The sequence below is a fragment of the Artemia sp. Qi Xiang Cuo genome, chromosome 10 (assembly GCF_049724085.1).
Source record: "Artemia sp. Qi Xiang Cuo chromosome 10, ASM4972408v1, whole genome shotgun sequence".
Taxonomy (NCBI): Eukaryota; Metazoa; Arthropoda; class Branchiopoda; order Anostraca; family Artemiidae; genus Artemia; species Artemia sp. Qi Xiang Cuo.
The window spans coordinates 43,798,099-43,820,286 of record NC_142803.1 but is presented as its reverse complement, the minus strand read 5'-3'; the positions used below and the strand labels follow the sequence as shown (position 1 = coordinate 43,820,286).

The window sequence follows — 22,188 nt, the reverse complement described above, 5'->3', positions numbered from 1 at the left end:
GAGGTGTTGAGGCGGAATCAGCCCCTATATATACGTAATAATTTCTGTTCATTTTAAGTTTTAATGTTGCTCCTTACTTTCAGTTGAAAAAACTTATTTTTTTTTATTTAATAACATACCCCCCTTTACTTATGCCGCCCTGACACTAAAATGTCGTTTTAAGAAATATGTTTTTTTTACCCTTAACATAGCTTAATTGAAAGACAAAGGCAAAATTGATATGAAAAACAAATTTATTACAAGCATAACGTAAAAATTCTTATAAAATCTAATAATAAGGAGATCTGATGTAAATTAACAACATAGAAAGTTTTGAATAGTGCTAGCTCATAGGTAGATTACTATTCTAGCTATATCCCCACCCTGTTTGCATGTGGTAAGATTTTCAGATTAAAATGTCAGGAGACAGATTTTACATACAAACTATAAAAGACATTAGTACTATGAATGCTCCTATCGGTAGAATATGAAAGTAAATTTCTGTGAGTATAGCGACGCCAAAAATGACTTTGCAGCTGCTATATAGCGATTCTGTTATAAACTACCTACATCAAAAAGGAGAATGTAGGTTCTGGATAGCCAAAAACGGTTATAAACGACCTACCAAGAAGAGAATTTAGGTTCTGATAGTCAAAACGCCTATAACTCCCTATCAAAAGGAGAGCGGAAGTTCTGGATTGTCAAAACGGATATAAATTACCTACCAAAAAAGAGAATGTAAGTTCTGGATAGCCACAATGTTAAAATGGTGGAATATCAAGAAAAAAGTAATGTTGAGGAGAGGAAAAGGAGTGTGCGCCATGCAAGGAGTAACCCTCTTTAAAAGCTGGTATGAAAGGTATACATTGTAAATGTATATCTCTGTACATAGTTGTAAAACGCTGTTTTGATTATCCGGTCTTACCATGTTTTGAGCCAATAAATTTCTCCATGATAATCTTGTAAGTTTGACTGTAAAACCTTAAATCTGAAAGTTTTAAATTGAAAGGTAAACTAAAACGTGAAAAAATAAAAATCTTAAAAGTATAAAAGTTAAAAAAAATCATTAGCTTTAAAAGTAAAACATTTAAGACTTAAACTTTAAAAATCACCTGAGATAAAGGTCGGGAGAGGCTCGCTGTAAGTGGATATGTTTGGAAAGAAAAATATATTAATGTTCAAATATTGGAAAATCAAGTAAACCGAAAAAGTAATGTTTAGGGGAGGAAAAGGAGCGTATGCCGTGCAAGGAGTAACCCCCCTGAAAAGCTGGTATGAAAGCTACATTAGAAATGGCTATCTGTGCACGATGTTTTAGAACAGTTTTTTGATAGCTTGTAACTTTGATAGTAAAACATTAAATCTAAAATTTTAAATCTGAAAGTTAAACTAAAACATTAAAAATATAAAAATCTTAATAGCATAAAAGTTAAATAAACCTAAAACTTTGAAGTAAAAAAATTAAATTTTAAACTTTAAAAATCTTCTTAATAATCAATTTATTAAATAACAATTAGTCAATTGAAATCGGAAAAAAAGGAAATCAAATATTATTTCAAGTATCACTTAAGTTCAAGTTGGGCACTTGAAACTTCAGCACTTTATAAATACATTTTTTCCTGACGTTTAACACTGTAGTACAAATTTAGAAATGCTTAAAGCTTAAATAAATATTTGATGTACCCAACTTGTTGCAACACGTCAATTTGTGAATTTCCGAATATGTCTGGGGGAGGAGGGAATGTATTTTTCAATATCAATTCGAGGGGCAATTTTTTTCAATGGAAATACAAAAAAAAAGTATTCTTCAATGAAAATACCAAAATAAGGTGTTTTTCAAATATAGAGAGTGGAAATATTTAGGAGGAAAAGGCCCCCTCGCCCCCCCCCCCCTTTAGGTGCTACTGTCTACAATGCGGAATTCCATTTTCTTGAACTATCTGAAATGGGAAGATACATTAAATAACATAAAAATATCAAATCTAATCTAAACGTTCTCTTTAATAAAAAGTTGACCGCTATCCTGTACATTCTTCCTGTAGAATACCTACTGGCTTCTTAACTTTTGGCAGGAATCATAGCGGCTAAAATTAGCATCTAGATTTGAACTCGAGGAATTTTCAGTCGCCAGAAGTTCGATCGAGTGTCACTCTGTACGTTTTTTGGAACTAATTAATCAGTGATTGCGATTAATTAATATAAAGGATATTAAAGCAAGAAAAATATGGATACTGATGACCAAAGCGGAGAGAAACCCCTAATCACGACGCCTATCAGGGGAGCCCTGTGCGAGCGTAAGTATTTTTTCTTAGTTCTTAAGGGGTCCCTTATTAACTCCTTTGGTTTATTTAGACCCAGAATCCGCAGTTACCCACCATATTTCACGCGCAAAAGCACCCCGATAAAACTTTCTAAAGAAAAAAATAATAAGTTCTTCCCCAAGCCCTTCTCTGCCCTGCTCCCCCTAAGTTAAAATTTGAGGTCGGAATATCCATCCCTCAAAAAACTCCCTGAAACCCACTTGCCGCTCTCTTCCCCTATACTACCTGAAAGTTTCAACTGCATCCCCCGTGGCGTTTTTTATATTGCACATTTTGTATTTTGACAACCCAGATGCAGAGACCTATATTATATTTTGATTTACCACTTCGTATTCCCAGAGGCATGGTCACGACGTCTATAAGGGGGGTCTTGCGCGAGCGTAAGGTTTTTTTAGTTCAAAAGGGATTCCTTATTGCCTCCTTCAGTTTATTTAGACACGTAATCCACAGTTATCCACCATTCTTAACGATCAAAAATCCCCAATAAAACTGTTTAAATAAAATAACAGAAAGTTAGAACGTCTTTCTTGGGCTTTGACGACATTGTTGACTAAAGAATGGTTGCATAAAAATGTACTTCAACTAATCAGTAGGTTAATCTACATGCTTAGATTAATGAAATGCAGGGGCATAGCTCCAGAATTTCTATTGGGGGGGAGAGGGGGCAGAGGTTTTTATGCCCAGATAGTCAAGGGGGCAGGGTCTATATAATAATTTTTTCTCCAAATTAGTGGGGGGAAACTTCCCCCTTGTCCCTCCCCCGAAACAATGCTACTAATGGAATGTGCTTGCGCAGCTGTGTTACAATATGATAAGCACATTATAACTATTGTTTTAAACGATATGGATATCATTCACGGCATTTGCAAATATGTATAGAATGTTTTTAACTTTTTATCATCAATTTGAAATGAATGTATTGTTGTTTAACTACGTCTGCTTTGTTTCTATAGGTAAGAATTTAGAAACGAATAGGAATTACCACAATTCAGAGTGGGGCTAAGGCTCCTTCTAATCCCTGAAAGGCTGGAAGATTGTGTAAGTTTTGGGAAAAACTTATCTTTTTGTAACTTTCTGCTTCATTCGTGTTATCATTGGAAAACTTTAGACAACTCAAATTTAACAGAATTCTTTTCATTTATGTAATTATATTCAAATAATTAGTCCTGTTTCATTAGTCTAATTTGCAATCGATTTTTCTTGACACTTTCTTCATTTTAAACACATCCTTTGAAACAAAGGTGAATCTAGATCAAAATCTAAGGGGGGGGGGGTCGATGTGACAAGGGCACCAATAATTGAACAAAATAACATATGTATTAAAAAAAGGTGAAAACTGAAAACCAACACGGAATGAGCTCACCAGAAAAAAAGGGAGAGGGAGGTTTCTCCCGCCCCCTAGATTCGCCAATACTTTGAAATATATAGAAAATACATTTGAATTCTGTATTTCTAACATATAAGAAATAGTCAATACAAGGAAATGCATAGAAAAACTAACATATCATTTACTGACTCGGCAATTCAAACTATTGCTTCCGAAAACTAGACAGATTGCTGAAAAGCTACTATTGTGTTTTCATTAGGCATCAATTTTGTTTACTTCGAGTGAAATGGAACCAAAGTTGGTCCAGGCTGCTCAAATTTATTCTTAGTCTCTATCTCCTTTCGGTTTGGGTTGATCGAAAAAATTCTAAAATCGATAACTCCTTTTTGTCTGGACTGACCGAAGATATTCAAAGTTTGCTAAATTGTCTTGGCCTTGGCTGTTTGTCTCCTACCCTGTCAATTTTGGCACATCGAATTTTCTAAGTTTCACAGATAGTAAGTTTCAAAAGCCTTGGTTGCAGCAATATATTGGTCGAAATTAGGATTTAAATTGGGGGTTCAAATTAATACCGTTTTAAAAGATTAAAGAAAGTCAGAATTTCTGTAATAGTTTTACTTCAAGTGTTATTTTTTGGCTTTTCAATTAAGCGATATTTCTTTAATTCAAAAACGGAGATTTGATCATTTTCTTTTTTTCTAGCTGGCGATAAAGCTTTTTTTGAATGCATTGCTGAATCCTCTTCGCCGGTGTCGACGGTATGGCTAAAAAACAACCAACTACTTGATGATAAATTGGCAGATCGTGTCATTCCGAGAACATCAGGGAAGACACATAGATTGGACTTGATGAACTGTCGACTCTCCGATGCCGGTTTGTATACGGCAAGGATAACGAATGAATCTGGCTTTGCACTTTGTTCTGCACAGCTGATCGTGCAGGAATGTAAGCACTTACATGTTACTAACAATCAGGACAAAAAAATCATGTAGGGCAAAAATGAAACACTATTCAGGGTAAAAATACCTAATTTTAGATGACCTTGATACCCTGGATATAAATCTAGAAGTCTAAAGGTATCTTTTTCTCGTGCGTTTTTCTCGGGATTGCCTTGAACCAGTGAAAAACTGTTAGTTTTTTAGTGACTATCTATACTCAACAAACCTACATAATTTTCTATGTTCCATTTATTAAGGCAGCTGATAACCTAAGCAGGCTCATATTAAACAACGTCAATACTTGATTAGCATCAAAGAGGAGTCCAAAATAAAGCTTATATTATCTTAGATCTTACAATTTTATAATAATCTAAGTGGCTATGCTAATGCAAATAAACTAAAATCCTATGTATGCAATTTGTATTTTTGAAGTTCAATTGCAGTTTTTATTAAAGTAACTTGTAAATTCTTCTTTTGAAAAATTTTATTTTCAGGAAACATTTCCCTCGCTCTTATGAAATTCATTTGATGCCAAACATGAACATGTTTAGAAGCCTCGAACATATTCAACTTCAGAAATGTTCGGAACTTACAAGACTTTTTAGTATTCACAAAAAGCTTGCCTTACAGGAAACCACCACTAACACTCGCCCTAAACCAAACGAGAGCCACCACCAAGACTCGAACCAGTGACCCTTCGCCTGTGAGCTTAACGTGCTAACCATTCGACCTGGACGGATAGCCATCGATGAGGAAACACTGTGAAACACTGTCAACCAGTGGAAACACTGGTTTTCTTTTGGAGTGGGACGTAATTTACTGAGATTGTGTGGAAATTTATGCAGCGATGTGAAAAAAACGCCTACAAGAGTCCTAAGTCACACACTAAATAGTGAACCGAAAGCTATGACGGTCCAAAGTATTTTCAAAATATTGTCATTCTAGCGTCATCTATAGTAAAGAGCCACATGCCTTCAATGTATCATTTTTATTTACTTCGTATTTTTCCCCCGGCCACTTCGTGTGCAAGGGGCGGTCACAGAAACTTTGGAAGAGGCTTATTTAATTGGGACTATTGAAGTCCTTGGGCCAATAGGGCCACAATTCAAAAAGGAAAATGGGGGAAAATACTGATTTCCTTCGAAACTAGGGCCAATAAAGGGCCAGAAAAAGACTGGAATTGTCTACCCTAGCCACTTTGTATGGAAAGTATTTTTGTTAAAAACTTGGGAGAAGATTTTTATGCCCCTTTTTGCCCTTATTACCAACCCTCTCCTACAACCGCCATGACAATGGATTAAGAAATTGCGACAGAAATTTTGTTTAAAACGTCAGTAGATATAATATGTCAAGGTCAAATCTGTAATTGTCTGAAGATTCATTCAATTCGTAAGAAAAATAATAAATTTCAAATTTTATAGGTAATTGCTTTAGGGATCTCATTTTTAAACAGAAAAGCTGAAAAAATCTTGCAAGCATTCCTACAGTTAACCCGCAATAAAATATCATAGGCAGCGCAATAGCGCCGCCTAAGTAAAGAACTATGTTGGCACAATGTATTATTTTTTTTTTTGGGGGGGGGGAGGGTTTAGACCAGGGCACTTCGTATTGAAGGAAATGTCGTGGAAACTTCGAAAAGGACTCATTCGATTGGAAATTGGAAGGGGTTGTGCGCTTTTAAATAGCCGAAAGGGATTCGAGGGCAACTAACACCCCTTCCACGACCACAATTTCCCCAAACACATCCAATCAAAATTTTGAGATAGCCATTTTATTCAACGTAACTTAAAGATCTTGAAATTATGTCTTTGAGGAGTACACTCTCCCCACAGCCCTCAGGGCAAGGGTTGTAAGTTATGCCCCGAGAGCATATGAGGTTTTTATAGAAAGTGCTGTCGTAGAAACTTCAGAAAGGGCTCATTTGATCGGAAATTCAAAGCGCTTTTGCCTTTTTTTTAATAGTCGAAAGTGATTGGAGGGAAAATAACTCTCCTCTTACGTCCACCATTTCCCCAAACACATGCAATCAAAATTTTGATATTGCCATTTTTTCAACTTAGTTGAAAATTCTGGAAATTAGGTCTTTGAAGATGACCCCCCCCCCCACAGCCTTCAGGGCAAGGGATATAAGTTATGCCCTAGGGGATATAAGGTTTTTATGGAAAGCGTTGTCGTAAAAACTTCAAAAACGGCTCATTCGATTGGAAATTGAAAGGGCAAGTGCCGTTTTTAATAGTTAAAAGTGATTGGAGGGCAACTAACTTCTCTAATGCCAACCATTACCCCAAACACATGCAATCAAAATTTTGATATTACCATTTTTTCAACTTAGTTGAAAATTCTGGAAATTAGGTCTTTGAAGATGACCCCCCCCCCCACAGCCCTCAGGGAAAAGGTTGTAAGTTATGCCCTGGGGCATATAAGGTTATTATAGAAAGCGTTATCGTAAAAACTTCAAAAACGGCTCATTCGATTGGAAATTGAAAGAACTAGTGCCCTTTTTAATAGTTGAAAGTGATTGGAGAGCAACTAACTTCTCTAATGCCAACCATTACCCCAAACACATCCAATCAAAATTTTGATATAGACATGTTGTTCAACACAGCTGAAAGCTCTGGAAATTAGGTCTTTTAAGAAGATAACCCCCTCAGAGCCCTCAGGGCAAAGGTTATAAGCTATTCCCAGGGGACATATAAGGTTTTATTGAAAGCTTTGTTGCATAAACTCCAAAAAGGGCTTATTTGATTGGAAATTGAAAGGGCTAGTGCCCTTTTTAATAGTCGAATGTGATTGGAGAGCAACTAACAGCCCTCTCACGCCCACTATTTCCCCAAGCACACCCAATCAAAATTTTGAGATAGCCATTTTGTTCAACATAGTTGAAAGTTCTGGAAATTATGTCTTTGAGATCGCGTTCTCAAAGTTCTGGAATTATGTTATAGATCGCGTTATCGTAGAAACTTTAAAAAGGTCTCATTCAATTAGAAATTGAAGCGCTAGTACCCTAGTTAATAGTCGAAAGTGATTGGAGAGCAACTAACCCCCCTCTCACGCCCACCATTTCCCCAAGCACACCCAATCAAAATTTTGAGATAGCAATTTTGTTTAACATAGTTGAAAGTTCTAGAAATTGTGTCTTTGAGGATGATAAATCCCCAACACTCCTCAGGGCAAGGGTTGTAAGTTATGCCCTGGGGGCATATAAGGATTTTATACATAGCGTTGTCGTAGAAACTTCGAAAAGGGCTCATTCAACTGAAAACTGAAAGCGCTAGGACCCTAGTTAATAGTCGAAAGTAATTGGAGGGCAACTCACCCCCCCCCCTCACACCCACCATTTCCTCAAACACATTTGATCAAAATTTAGAGATAGCCATTTGGTTCAACGTATTTGAAAGTTTTGGAAATTAGGTCTCTGAGGATGACAACTCAACCCCTCCCACAGACCTCAGGGTAAGGGCTAGTGCCCTTTTTAATCGTCGAAAGTGATTGAAGGGCAACTAACCCCCGCTCACGCCTACAATTTCCCGAAACACATCCAATCAAAAGTTTAAGATAGCCATTTTGTTGAACGTAGTTTAAAGTCAACGTAGTCAACGTAGTTTAGTCATTAGTCAAAGTAAATGATAAGACTATAAGTCTTATCATTAGTAAAACTAAAAAAAACAAAACAGTAATTACAAGGAATGAATTGGTGAAGCTTAAAACTAACAGAAACTAAATTGAAGAATCACCTCGAATTGCAACGAAGAAAAAGTACCACGATTAAAAGTATGACTGTCACCCCCTTAAACCCTCTAAAGGCTAGGGTGTTTAATTTTTTAATTAAAAAATTACTAAATATTAAAGGCTTGATTTTTTAATTTTTTAATCATCATAATATTAAAAAATCAAGGATTACGAAAATAAATTGTTGGGTCATAAATCAATTATGACAAGTGAAAATATTGCTTCAACAAATTGAACAGATTGCCTAAGAAATTACCAGTGCTCTCTTTAAATTTTTTGGTTATTTAGAGTCGAAGGAAAATGTTGAAAAAACGTGTTATTAAAAAAAAAAACTTTTTTTGCATGCTGACCAATGGTTTGCGTTGCTCAGGTACCGATCTCCTGATTCGATGTTTTCGGCCGGGAGTGCAATGCATGGTTGGGGACAAATCAATCGACGCTTCCCGTGAAGAGGATTAACTTAAATTCTTTTAAAATGATGAATTAAAAGCCACAAGTGTGACTATTCTACCAAAAATATTTTTTTCCTGTTAACTCTATTAGTTCTGTGATTTTATTTCTTTCTTTTGTTGATGCTTTAGCAAAAAAAAAAAAAAAAAAAAAAAAAAAAAAAAAAAAGAAATACATAACTCTTTCAGTAAAAAACAAATGGCATTAGACTTTCAAAGGCTTTGAGGGAGGGGTAGACCCACTTTCACTTGTGTTAGCTTTTATTTTTTAAAATTGACGAGTTTTCTAATTTATTTTGTTTTTTGTTGATGTTTTAACTTAAGAAAGAAACAGGGCTTGAAGACAAGTCGTTTTAGTAAAGTGCAAGTGACGGTCTAGCTTTACTACTCATTGTTTAACCAAATTAAGCAATGCTAAGAACTTGATACAGTAGCAAGTTCTTACTATTCCTTAACTTGGTCGGACAGGGAAGGAATCATTCCTTAATAAAACAGGAGAAGTTTGCCTGTTCCTTTTCAAACAGTTCATAATAATGAAGTGTAAGCAAGGAGTGACTCGGTCCAACAGTAACCGAATTTTCAAAAAATTAGCATTTTATGCTGATGCCAAATATATAAGATTCATTTTTTTTTCTTAAGAGAGAAAGGGTTTATTCATCAACAGCAAACATAACAAAACCTGAAGCAAAGCCTGTTTAGTTGAATAATCATCCCACTAGGCCTATATATAAATAAACTTATGAAAAGTGACGACAATTAAACACACAGAAAAAAACGACAAGAAAATCAAATAAAAAACCATTTGGTACCTCCCATCATCAATCCATCAAACCAACAAATCAAATAATTTGAAAAATTTTAAAACAATTTGATTAATTTGATAATAACACAAAGTTTAATGTTACCCATCAAAAGCAACCAGCCTGAGAATATTTGCCTGGTTTTCAAAAAAAGGGTGAAAAAGATCAAGCGATTTTAATAAAAATCACGCCAGCTGGTTCAGAGTATCAGAGAACCCTACTCTAGAGGTTTAAAGATTTTACATACAAAAATGTAGAATTTTATATTTTTTCCGGAAGAAATATCACGGATGCGCGTTTTTTTTGCCAAGGATCACCATACCAAACCAATAGTCCTAGAAGATTGGTAGAGGGATTATTCAAACGGAAATTAAAAGTTCTAGTGTCCTTCTTAAGTGACCAAAATGATTGGAGGGCAACTAGCCCCCTCCCACACCCTTTCCCTAGAGACATCTGATGAAAATTTTGAGATAATAATTTATTCAGTATTTTCTGGTATGATTTGAAAAACAGTCGGAAATTAAATAAAAGAAATAAGTTTTTTTTCAACCGAAAACAAGAAGAAAAATCAAAACTTAAAACGAATAGGAATTATTCCGTATATGAGAGGGGCTGCCCCTTATTCAACTCTCACCCTTTACACTAAAGTTTGACTTTTTATCAGAAATCTTTAAGAAAGGGTGCTCAAACACAAGGGCCGTTGAACTTATATGGGAAGTATTTTTTAAAGACCTTTCAGACTTTAGCGTAAAGAGCAAGGGACGAGGAATGGGACCCCCCCTTCATTTAAGGAATAGTTTCTCTTCGTTTCAAATTTTAATTTTGCTCCTTACTTTCAGTTGAAAAAATGTGTTTTCTTTTCTATTTGATTTGTTAAATAAACTTAAAGCTGGAATCAGGCTTTCTTAATAAATATACTTTTGATATGTGAAACATTTGCAGTCTTAACCCAATGTTTATTGTCACAATGCGTCGATTAAAGCCAAAATTTAGTCTGCTTTTTTTGCTTTTTTTTTATACTGGGCAAGGTAATAAAACTGGATTACTTACACACAGGATAGAAAATTGAAAAATCTGAAAATCCCAAGTTAGAAAAACTGAGAAATATGAAAAAAGAGATAAAATCACAAAAAAAGGATTTGCTGTTTTCTGATCTGCGCTTGTCTAGGATTTATTGGTTTGTACTTGCCTAAGATATATGCTTACTTATCTTAATACTTCCCCTTCTGATTGCCTTTTCTTGTTTTAATAACGAGGCAACCATAGTAATGCCCTACACAAATAATTATTTGTCTTCTCATAGAATGATTAAATGATTTTTCAAAACTTTTCTGTCGATTTGAATTACAAGCTACAATTTATGGACAGATCTATTACGAATCGTATTCTCGCTATTTGGAAAGCTATTGAATATCCAAAATCCTAGAGAGAATTGCCAACTGAAATGGTCAGGCTTTCCTCACCGGAATCTCATTTCCGAAAAATAAAATCTCTGGCTTGATGTTGGCAAACCTGGTGTTTCAAGTAGGGTTCGAAGGCGTCGATTCTGAGACACCAGTAACTTGTTTGCAAACGGTTTACAGTTGGAGTATTAATTTATGGGTTGGAGAAAATAGAGAGTTGATTGTCAAGTAACTGTTTTGACATTTAGGTTTAAATCAGTTTAAAGTAGAATTTAAGTGGAATTTATTAATTTTTTTATTTTTATTGAACAAAGTATTTACAGCATACATTACAACATAATACTCTTCTGGGCTGCCCAAGAGCCTGACACAAGACTGTCCAAAGGGGCAATCCAGTAAACATGACATATTTGATATATATATATATATATATATATATATATATATATATATATATATATATATATATATATATATATATATATATATATATATATATATATATATATATATATATAAATATATATATATATATATATATATATATATATATATATATATATATATATATATATATATATATATATATATATATATATATATATATATATATATATATATATATATATATATATATATATATATATATATATATATATATATATATATATATATATATATATATATATATATATATATATATATTTAACGTTAACTAACAAAAATTTACATACAAAAATCAATTTATCAATTTGATTCACCCTAAACCAAACGGTTGACGTGAGGTGAATCAGGTAAAAAAAGACACATAAATTTTTTAAATTAGCTATAATAAGAAAGAAAGAAAAAAGGGAGAAAAGAAAAGAAAAGAAAGAAAAAAAATGATAGTAATACTACAGGGGCAGCAACCACATACCATATCCATGCTATGGGGTCACACTCACAAACCAACAAACGATTATAACTTAATTTAAATCGAATCAAATTTCCTCCTAAACAAAAAAAACTGAATTCATACTGACTTAATAATTTTCCTTTCAATTTTCCTTTAAAATCACTAAAAAATGTTCTATCTTCTTCATATCATTATCCAAATTATTCCATAAATTTATACCCTTTACAATAAAAGAAAACATGGATCTGGCAGACACTATAGGTGGGGTATAATAATCATTTTTACCCCTAGTATTTTGGTTATGTATATTCCATCAGCTGTAAAACCAACCGTTAAAACACTCCGGCAGTTGGCTTACATTATACCTATACATAAACACTAATATAAGAAAATGGTGAAGACCCGCCGCCGGAATATCCTAAGATCTCAATAAACTTCCCGAACCGATTCTCTTTCTGATTTTCCTGATAATGCTCTAATAGACTTGTTTTGATAATTCGCACAGGATTAACAGTTGAAGAAAATGTACCCAAGCATACAGAAGAACAATACAAAATATATGGATGGATTAACGAAAAATAGAAAAGCCTAAATATACTGGTTGGAAACATATATTTAAGTTTACAAATCATCCACAAATTACGCAATAAAATCCGGGATAAAGTTTCAATATGGGGTCGGAAACTGATAGTCTCATCTATAATAATGCCAAGATACTTTACTGCCTTTTGACGTGCAATCATACCATCTTCATGTGCTATATGCTGTATCCATGGATAATAATTCGATGTCCTCAAAAATATGAGGAAATTACTCTTAGTGGGGTTCACCTTTAGCTGATTCACTCTTAGCCATCTTGAAACTTCATTTGGCGATTCTCTTCCACTCCTAAGAGCAACCTCTCTGACTTTGTGATCACCACTGAAGAAGTATCATCATCAACCATTCTTGTCATTCTTGTTCCCAGTTTACTTACAGACTGTGGAAGGTCATTCACAAAAATCAAAAATAACAAGGGTCCAAGTACCGAACCCTGTGGAACTCCACACTCAATACAACTTTCATTAGAACCCATATTACCAGTTTGAATATATTATTTCCTACAAGACAAAAAAGGAGGTAAAACGGAAGATCTGGACCCTTAATACCATAAGTTTTCCACTTCATTAACAGAATATCATGACTGACCGTAGCAAAAGCCTTTACAATATCTACAAATACAGTTGACACTTTATATCCATTATCTAACGCCATATTGATAATACTTGTCAAATATATATTTGCTTGCTCAGTAGTGCGGTCTTGCCGGAATCCAAATTGCGTAGGAGTAAATATTCTCTGGTCTTCCAGGTACTGATAAATTCTGACCGAAAAGCAGTTTCGAAGTATCCTAGACATAATGGGTAAAATCGAAGTTGGTCAATATTTGCTATATAGTTAGTCTATATATGACGGAATCCAAATTGTGTAGGAGTAAATATTCTCTGGTCTTTCAGGTACTGATAAATTCTGACCGATAAGGATTTTTCTATTATCCTAGACATAACGGGTAAAATCGAAATTTGTCTATAATTTTCAACCTTGCCAGTATTCCCTCCTTTATGTATTAGTATAACTTTCGCTGATTTAAAACACCTCGGAAACACTTCCTCTTTTAGAAACTGATTAATAAATAAAACAAAGGTTGGAGCAATCACTTCCCAAAATGTTTATATTACTCTAATTGAAACGATATCAGAGCCAGAAGCCAAACATCTCATACCATAAACTATGTTTCGAACCTCAGATTCCTGAACTGGGAGTAGATTTAAAGAGATTTGCAACTCCTTAGCAAGGTATTTTGAAAAGCCTGGTCGCCTGGTTTGCTTATAATCGACTCTTTCACTCTCCACACAACAGTCGAAAAATGGTTAGCAAATTCTTCACAAAGTTCCTCTGGATTTGTACGACTGGTTCCATCTTTGCGGAATATTTCCTGAGGGATTCCTCCAGATGATTGTCCCAAAGTACTTCTTATCACATTCCATGTTTTCGGCGGAATTCCAGATGTTTTTTTCAAATTCTATTTTATAAGAATCTTGTCTAGCCCTTCGCAGGAGTCTCTTTAGGGCGTTACGATAACTCTTGTAAATTCGCTCATTTATATTGCAGGGATGACGTACCTTTTTCTCATGCAAATTATTCTTCTTATTTATCGATCTCAATAAACTCGGAGTAACCCAAGGCTTGTTTGAAGTTTTTCTTCTATTTTTCTTAATATTCTTAGAGCATTTTCCAGGGATTGCTGAATTATTTTGTAAAAGACCCTAAACTTAGAGTCAATATCCGCTGAGACTGGAAACTCTGTATTCCAATCCTTTTTGGCTAGCTCATTTTTACATCTCATACGTGCATCTTTATCGAGTACCATCTTCAGATTGAGACTGCTCATCTTTTTGGACTTTTCATTATCAACACATGCCGAGTAACTTGCAAATACACCAAGATGGTCAGAAGTATTACTTATAAGAACACTCGGACTACCAGACATATAATCCGAAAATGTGTTATCCAGACATTTTGATGACGTCCTAGTAACACGAGTACTAATATTAATAGCAGGGATAGAACCAAATGAAATCATCAAGTTTAAAAATTGGTCTGTATTTGATCCATTATCCAATAGATCAATGTTAAAATCTCCCATTATAAAAATAGGACTTCGATGTAGGATCTTTTCCAATTGTTCTTCAAGCAATTCATATAACTAAATAAGGGATCCTGACGGTGGCCTATATACAATCAGAACATAACCACAACGTCCAGACAGCTCTAACTGCAAAGTATTAGACTCCAAAACCATTTCTTTATATATTAAAATATCCTCTCGGACACTTACCCGGGTGTCAGAACGTACATACGCTGCCAATCCCCCGTGTCGGTGAAGTTGACGATTTTTCGTATAAAGATTATATCCTAATATATGTAAAACTTCCTAATTATGGTCATTTAACTGAGTTTCAGTCAGTCCAATTACCTGAAAAATAGACAAATTGGAAATTTCATTTATAAAAGACTTGAATTCAATCCTTGGCAATTCAAATGGAACGCATTAAATCTATCTGAAACTTTACTACATGCCATCTGCATTTGGTTTACAAATAAATATTTAAAATCTTCACACCCCAACGTATACTAACCACCAGGCCCACCACTTCCATCAATAGCTTTATTATGCCTACTTCCAAAATTTACCTTTTTATTTTTCAGCTCCAACACATTAATTTTTGATGGAGGAGACACCGATCTTTCATCCAATATTAAAGCCAAATAGACAAACTTGAGCGCGACTCCACAGGGGACACATTTCAATACAATCTAATTTTAAATTTATTACATGCTGCCCAATAACAATAATAACACCACTTATAATAATGAGAAAATAAGATAACAACAGCAGAAAAATAATTATTAAAAAAAAAAAACAATGCCTCAAAAGGGTACACCTTGCATATTGGGTGCCTTCTCATACATTTACTTTTTTTACGCTACAAACAATCAACTATGAACTCCTTTAATTTCCTGCCAAAATTTCTTTTTAGCACTAATGACCAGCCACTCCTTAATCAATGGGAACTTGAATTCCAACAGCTATTTTTTCCTGGTAAGCTACATTAATTGCCGCTATGGCTGTTACGGAATGAATGACTATTCGGTGCATAATCAAGTTCAGGAATCAAATTGCCAAGTGAATGTTTAGCACGCGTCCCATTGGGGCGATTGAAAAGTGAGACAGGTGGAAAAGTTTTTGAGATCCAAGCGTCTATTCCTAATTTACGCAGTTTCGCCCTTTTAATCAACAAATTATTTCTTGTTTTGCGAACTTCAGCCGGGACAACATCACTGAGGTGAATATCACGGAACGACGACACTGCTTTACCTTTTGATTTCTTAGCATTTTTCAAAATATCAATTTTTGATTTTTTATCAGATACTTCAATAAAAATAAATTTATGCTGCTTACTCATTTGCGTTACCTTGAATGGGTGGGATAGGAGCCATTTCAAACCCTTCTGCAAGAATACTTTTGAAGATATCCTTCGCATTTTGCTCAGATTCACAAGAGACATTCCATACAATAATATTCTTTACAAGTTTATCAACTCTAGCCTGGCAAATCTCATACTCAAGTTATTTGATTCTTAACTACGAGCTATACAATCACCAGCAGGGACGTACGCAGGGGGGGCCTCCAGGCTCGCCCCCCCCTCCCCGAAATCTAACGATTTTTTTTCATTTTCCCATAATTTTCTGATTTTTCTCACAGAATAATGGGTTTGAAGGATTTGGCCCCCTCCCCCCCCCCGAAACAAATTCCCCCCCCCCCCCGAAAAAAACTCCTGCGTACGTGCCTGATCACCAGCGATTACTTTTACTTGATTCTTTAGAGATTTTTTGACTTGCTCAAGCTGCCTCACTCGCTCGTCATTTTCAGTCAGCTGCCTTGCAAATCCTGCATGTGATATCTCCAATTTTGCCACTTTATCTTCAATTCCCTTAATCCTATTTTCTAAAGAATCTAGCTTTTTTCCATCTTTGTTACCAAACTGATAACAGTATTTGGACTTTCCGCAACTGCTGAAATCGTGAATTTATTTGTAGAATCAGTGCTACAAGTAATAACGTTAAGATCACATTCGCCATCTCCCCTCCGAGTGTTTTTTGTATCATCTTCAGTATTACGAGGTTGCTTTCTTTTACGTCCAATGATTGTTTTCCAGAAAACAAAATTAAAGATCTGCTTACCTCATTAAGGACCAATTATTTATCCACGTTGGTCCATTACGTGCAATTTGCTAAGCCACCGTTAATTTGGGCACGGCAAACACCCCTCTTTATAAATCTGCTCCAAATAATCCAAATTTCAAAAAGAACAAATCCGAAGTGCCACTTAGAAAATCGTAAATCCACTCGTCATAAACACTAGGTGCCCCAAGCAAGGGCTTAATCAATCAAACGCATAGTCGCAATCAATATGTTAACAGCTGGAATTCTGCACATATGAAATCCCAAGTTCGAATAAATTCCAATAACTTTCTCAATATAATTTAAATTCCGTCAACTAATAATCATTAGTTTCCGTTATATATTTAATCTGTTTTAAATGTTCGCCTGTTAACAACTGAATGACTACATAGAAAACAAATATACTCTCAAAAAAAATTTGGTCCAATCCACGTTTCACGGATCGAAACAGATAATAAACGAGATAAATCAGTAAACTGAGTTCAAATTAGAGTAGGCCTAATGAAATGCCAGAAGACTAAATGTGCGCTTTTATAGCCAGCATTGGGAAACTACGTTTTGAAATTTGATTATAATCCTGGCAAATATCGAAGTAACTCGTATGGTTATTTCTTTAACTTTTTTTTGCTTTTCTGATGTTCAGAAATCGATACAGAATTAGTATTTGGGAGGGGCACCAACGAAACTTGGCTCCGCCAATGGTATTATCCGTCCCGCACGTGCCCGTAAAACCACCCTCTGGATCCACCCTTGCTGATGCTAAGCATAATCGTGTGCTTTTGGAATTTACCTTGTGGTTTTTAAACTTTTATTTTACCAACTAATACAGCTTTCGGCTCACTTTCCAGCTTTAATACACGTTTTTGCTTTTTTTTATTACTTGTTAATATCTTTAACCTTTATTCATTCTGATTTTCAATACGGTTGATTCATAAACAATTTTCTTCAAGTTTTCCTGTCTTTTCAAAGGTGCTTAATGTTTTAATTTTTCCTTAAGGAATTTCGCCTATACCTCCCATCCTCCCAAATTGAAGCCACGGCTTTCAACCACTTGGAGGTAACGCATCCTTTAACTGGCTTGGTAATTGAAAGCTGTAAGTTACTAAGTAATTCCAAGTGGAGAGTATAACTGTATATGAATCGACGCAACATTTAACATTTTTGACACGTGGCTGTTTAGCCTTCATTTGTCACGATATATATCGTTTTTTTAACACAAGTTTTTACTTTTCCTGGTTTCAATTTGGTGAGATAACGTTTTGTGTATCAACTTAAAAAAAAAAAAAAAAAAAAAAATTGTGTCAAAAGCTATTCATCAAAGTGAGGCTTTAGTTTTTCTGCTCTTTGACTTAATACGCTTTTTGGACATTTTTATTGAAAACACTCAACGAATACAATCAAGATCAGTCATTTCCAATATATAAGCTAAAACTCCCTTCAAAGCTCATTGGATCTCACTTCAACTACCTTCTATGGGCCACCTACCCATTTTTCCTTACCGTTTCAAACAGTTCGTGGTAACGAACTGTAAGTAAGGAGCGACCCGGCTCAATGGTAACCGAAACTCTAGAAAACGGCATTTTGATACAAATAGATACATCAAAAGAATTACATTTTAATGCTGATTTCAAATATATACGTTTCATCAAGTTTAATCCTACCCATCAAAAGTTAGGGGCCTGAGAAAATTTGGCTGATTTTCGAAAAAAGGGGGAAAGACCCCCTAAAAATTATAGAACCTTAATGAAAATCACACCATCATATTCAGCGTATCAGAGAACCCTACTGTAGAGGTTTCAAGCTCCTATCTACAAAAATGTGGAATTTTGCATTTTTTGCCAGAAGAAAGATCACGGGTGCGTGTTTATTTGTTTGTTTGTTTGTTTGTTTTTTTTTCCCCCAGGGGTGATCGTATCGAACCAGTTGTCCTAGAATATCGTCGAAGGGCTCATTGGAATGGAAATTGAAAGTTCTAGTGCCCTTTTTAAGTGACCAAAAAAAATGGAGGGCAACTAGGCCCCCTCCCACGCTCATTTTTTCCCAAAGTCACCTGATCAAAATTTTGAGATAACCATTTTGTTCAACATGTTCGAAAATATTATAAGTATGCTTTTAGGATGACTTAATCCCCCTAAGTTCCCGGGGGGGGGCTGAAAGTTATGAACTTTACCCAATGTTAACATATAGTATTGGTTATTTGGAAGTATACAGACGTTTTCAGGGGAGATTTTTCCTGGTAGTGGGGGGGGGGGGGTCCGGGGGTATGTGAGAGGAAATTTACAATCAGGCATTGTTAATGGGGGCAGGGACATTGCTATGAAGGGGACGCCGGACTTCCCAGCATTATTAGTAGAAATTCATTATTGAGTCGTGACATTAACCAGTGGGGATTTCGGCAATTTTAATTATGAAGGGAGTACAAAAATGGGCCTAGCCACCCTAGGGCGACAGCGTGCGTACGCGGGTCAATTACCTCTTTTTACGAGGTCGATTTATTTGATGTTGTGAGTGCACGCTCTCAGAGAATGTCAAGGTCGATTTATTTGTTGTTGTTGTTGTAAGTGCACGCTCTCAGCGAATTCTATGATCCAGAAATAGTATTTGTTGTTGTTTTGGTCATGTACATGCTCGAGGCGAATGTCATGGTGTCCAGAAATAGTTTTTTTGACCCTAAAGCCCCCGTACGAACACCGTGCTGCCATCTACAATTTAGTTTAATGCTGACGGGACATAATTTATTCAAGGATTATCGATCGAGTCTAATGGGGGTCAAGGTCAATCGATCTGTTGTTGTTGTTTGGCCACGTGTAATGGCATGAAGGGTGATTTACATAATCGATGGAGGACTTATTGATTTATGACACTGTGGGGTGATTTACATAATCGATGGGGGAATTATTGGTTCACGAAGGGGGAACTAAGAAACAAACATGGCTTCATTGTTGTTTGGCTAGCCTGGCCTGAGAACTTGATTTACATAATCGCTAGGGGAAATTATTGATTCACGAAGGGGGAATTATGAAACAAACATGACTTCATTATTGTTTGGCTAACCTAACCTGTGAGCTTGATTTACATAATCGGCGGGGAAATTGTTGATTCACGAAGAGGGAATTAGGAAACATTAAGGCTTCTTTAATATTAGGTCTGAGGGATAAACGTTCTTTAGGACAGAGAGAAAAATTAATATTCTATTTTTTAATAGGGCTTCATTGATCTTTAGTGTCAGGAATCATAAATGACATCACTTGTTATATTGGAATTATGCGGGAGTCTAAAGAGATAGAAATTCTATTTTTAAATACGGCTTCACGGAGCTTTAAGTCGGAGAGGTAAATTAATATTCTAACGAAACCATAATAGTTTAACTAGGAACATTTATGAGATGAAGAGATTAACGTAGGAAAGGGTTTCCTAGAAATTTGAAATTTGAAAGCACAGAAATGCCAAAAAACAAAAGCAACACACAGAAATTACTTTTAGGGGATTATTTGGGCGAAACGGTTTTAGATAGGTTATGGAATTATTTCGGCGAAACCGTTAGAGACGTTTTAAAAGATGATTTTAGAAAGGGTTTTAGAAGAGGTTTTGAGTGTGGTCGTTATAGTAAACAAGTTCTATTTGAACAGTGTCGTGAGGTCCTCTACCCAACCCCAAAGGGCCCCCGATCACCCAACCCCGATCCAAAGGGTTCCAATCCCCATACCCCAATCCAGAAGGAACCCCCGGTCCCCAAAGGTTCCCAGGGCTCCCACCGGCCCCCAGACCCTCAAAGGCCCACCCCGGGCCCCCCAAAGGCAGATCGAGCTCCCAAAAGACCACCGGGGTCCCAAGGCCTTCACCCGGTCTCCAAATGTCCACCAGGCTCTCAACCGGCCCCCAGGACCCCCAAAGGCCCTCCACCGGCACCCAAAGGTCCCCCAGGCTCCCAAAGGGCCCCCACCCTCCCTCTCCTCCCCACTCCTCACCGTCATCTCCCCCTCCCCCAACCCCTCCCCCTCCCCTCCCCTCCTCCCCCTCTCCTCCCCTCCTCCTCCCCTCCCCCTCCCCTCCTCCCCTCCCCTCCCCCTCCCCTCCTCCCCTCCCCATTTTTTAATATTTTTTGTGCATTGAGACACAGAAGGGACACCCTCCCCCAAGGGTCCCCCAAACACCCTCCCCGGGCCCCCCAAACCGGCCCCGCTCCCTTTTTTTTAATACTTTCTTATTGTTTTATTATATATTCTGGACAAGTTACAGTCATTATGGCATTACTAAGACCTTTTTCCAACCTCAAAGAGTCCCCTCCCCAATTTGTAAATGCTTTCTTGAATTTTTTAACATGGTATTTTTGAACTTTTTACGTTCCGACCTTTCTCAAAGAGTAAAATTTAAAGCTCTATTCCAAATATTTTCCCGGAACAAGAAAAGTCCCAAGACATAAAAAATTTAAAGTTCACTTCTAAATTTTTTCCGTAGAAGATAGGAAAAGTTATACTATGATTGTGATTATTTTCTATGAAGATAAAAAATTTCACTTTAATTCTAAATTTTCTTAAATTCAGTTCTGACCATTCTCAAAGAGATATAAAAATTTAAAGTTCTGTTCCAAATATTTCCCCGGAAGAAGAAAATTTCAACTTCGATTCTGAATTTTCTCAATGAAAATGAAATAAGTTATTGATCAATTCTATTTTCCCAAAATAATAGAAAATTTTCCACTTCAATTCAGATTTTTCTCAAAGAGATGAAAAAATTTAAAATATTGTTCCAAATTTTTCTTATAAGATAGAAAAGATCAAGTTCTAATCTGTATTTTACCAAAGAACACAATTAAATTCTAATTTCTCCAGAGAAAATAAAAAGCTTCCACTTCAGTTTTAAGTTTACCAAGACATAAAAAATTTAAAGTTCAGTTCTAAATTTTTACTTATAAGATAGGAAAAGTTATACTATGATTTTGATTATTTTCTATGAAGATAAAAAGTTTCACTTTAATTCTAAATTTTCTTAAATTCAGTTCCGACCTTTCTCAAAGAGATGAAAAAATTTAAAGTTCTGTTAAATATATTTTCTCTGAAGAAGAAAAGTTCAACTTTCATTCTGAATTTTCTCATTGAAAATGAAATAAGTTATTGATTAATTCTATTTCTACAAAATAATATAAAAATTTTTCACTTCAGTTCAGATTTTTATCAAAGAGATGAAAAATTTAAAATACTAGTACAAATTTTTCATAGAATATAGAAAAGTTCAAGTTCTATTCTGAATTTTACCAACAAACCCAATTCAATTCTAATTTCTCCAGAGAAAAAAAAAAGCCTCCTCTTAAGTTTTATGTTTACTAAGGCATAAGAAATTTAAAGTTATGTTCTAAATTTTTCTGTAGAAGATAGGAAAAGTTATGCTATTTTTGTGATTATTTTACATGAAGATAAAAAGTTTCATTTTAATTATAAATATTCTTAAATTCAGTTCCGACTTTTCACATATAGATGAAAAAAAATTTTAAGTTATGTTCCAAATTTTTCATAGAAGATTGGAAAAGTTATACTTTGGTCGTGAATATTCAAGTTCTCTTCT

General features: G+C 35.3%; 1 protein-coding gene across 1 annotated transcript; it reads left to right on the top strand.

The window, feature by feature from the left end:
* Positions 1-2,098: 2,098 nt before the first annotated feature.
* Positions 2,099-12,929, top strand: LOC148947795 (tyrosine-protein kinase receptor cam-1-like). Its single transcript, XM_089096012.1, has 3 exons — positions 2,099-2,273; positions 4,330-4,572; positions 12,820-12,929. The coding sequence occupies exons 1-3, from the start codon at positions 2,204-2,206 to the stop codon at positions 12,927-12,929; spliced, it is 423 nt and encodes a 140-aa protein (XP_088952138.1). The 5' UTR covers positions 2,099-2,203.
* The last annotated feature ends 9,259 nt before the right edge of the window (positions 12,930-22,188 follow it).

Coding starts and splice junctions, on each gene's coding strand:
- LOC148947795 (XM_089096012.1), top strand. CDS start 2,204: ATGGATACTGATGACCAAAGCGGAGAGAAACCCCTAATCACGACGCCT. Junction 2,274..4,329: donor CAGGGGAGCCCTGTGCGAGC/GTAAGTATTTTT, acceptor CTTTTTTTCTAG/CTGGCGATAAAGCTTTTTTT. Junction 4,573..12,819: donor ACAGCTGATCGTGCAGGAAT/GTAAGCACTTAC, acceptor GTTTACTTACAG/ACTGTGGAAGGTCATTCACA.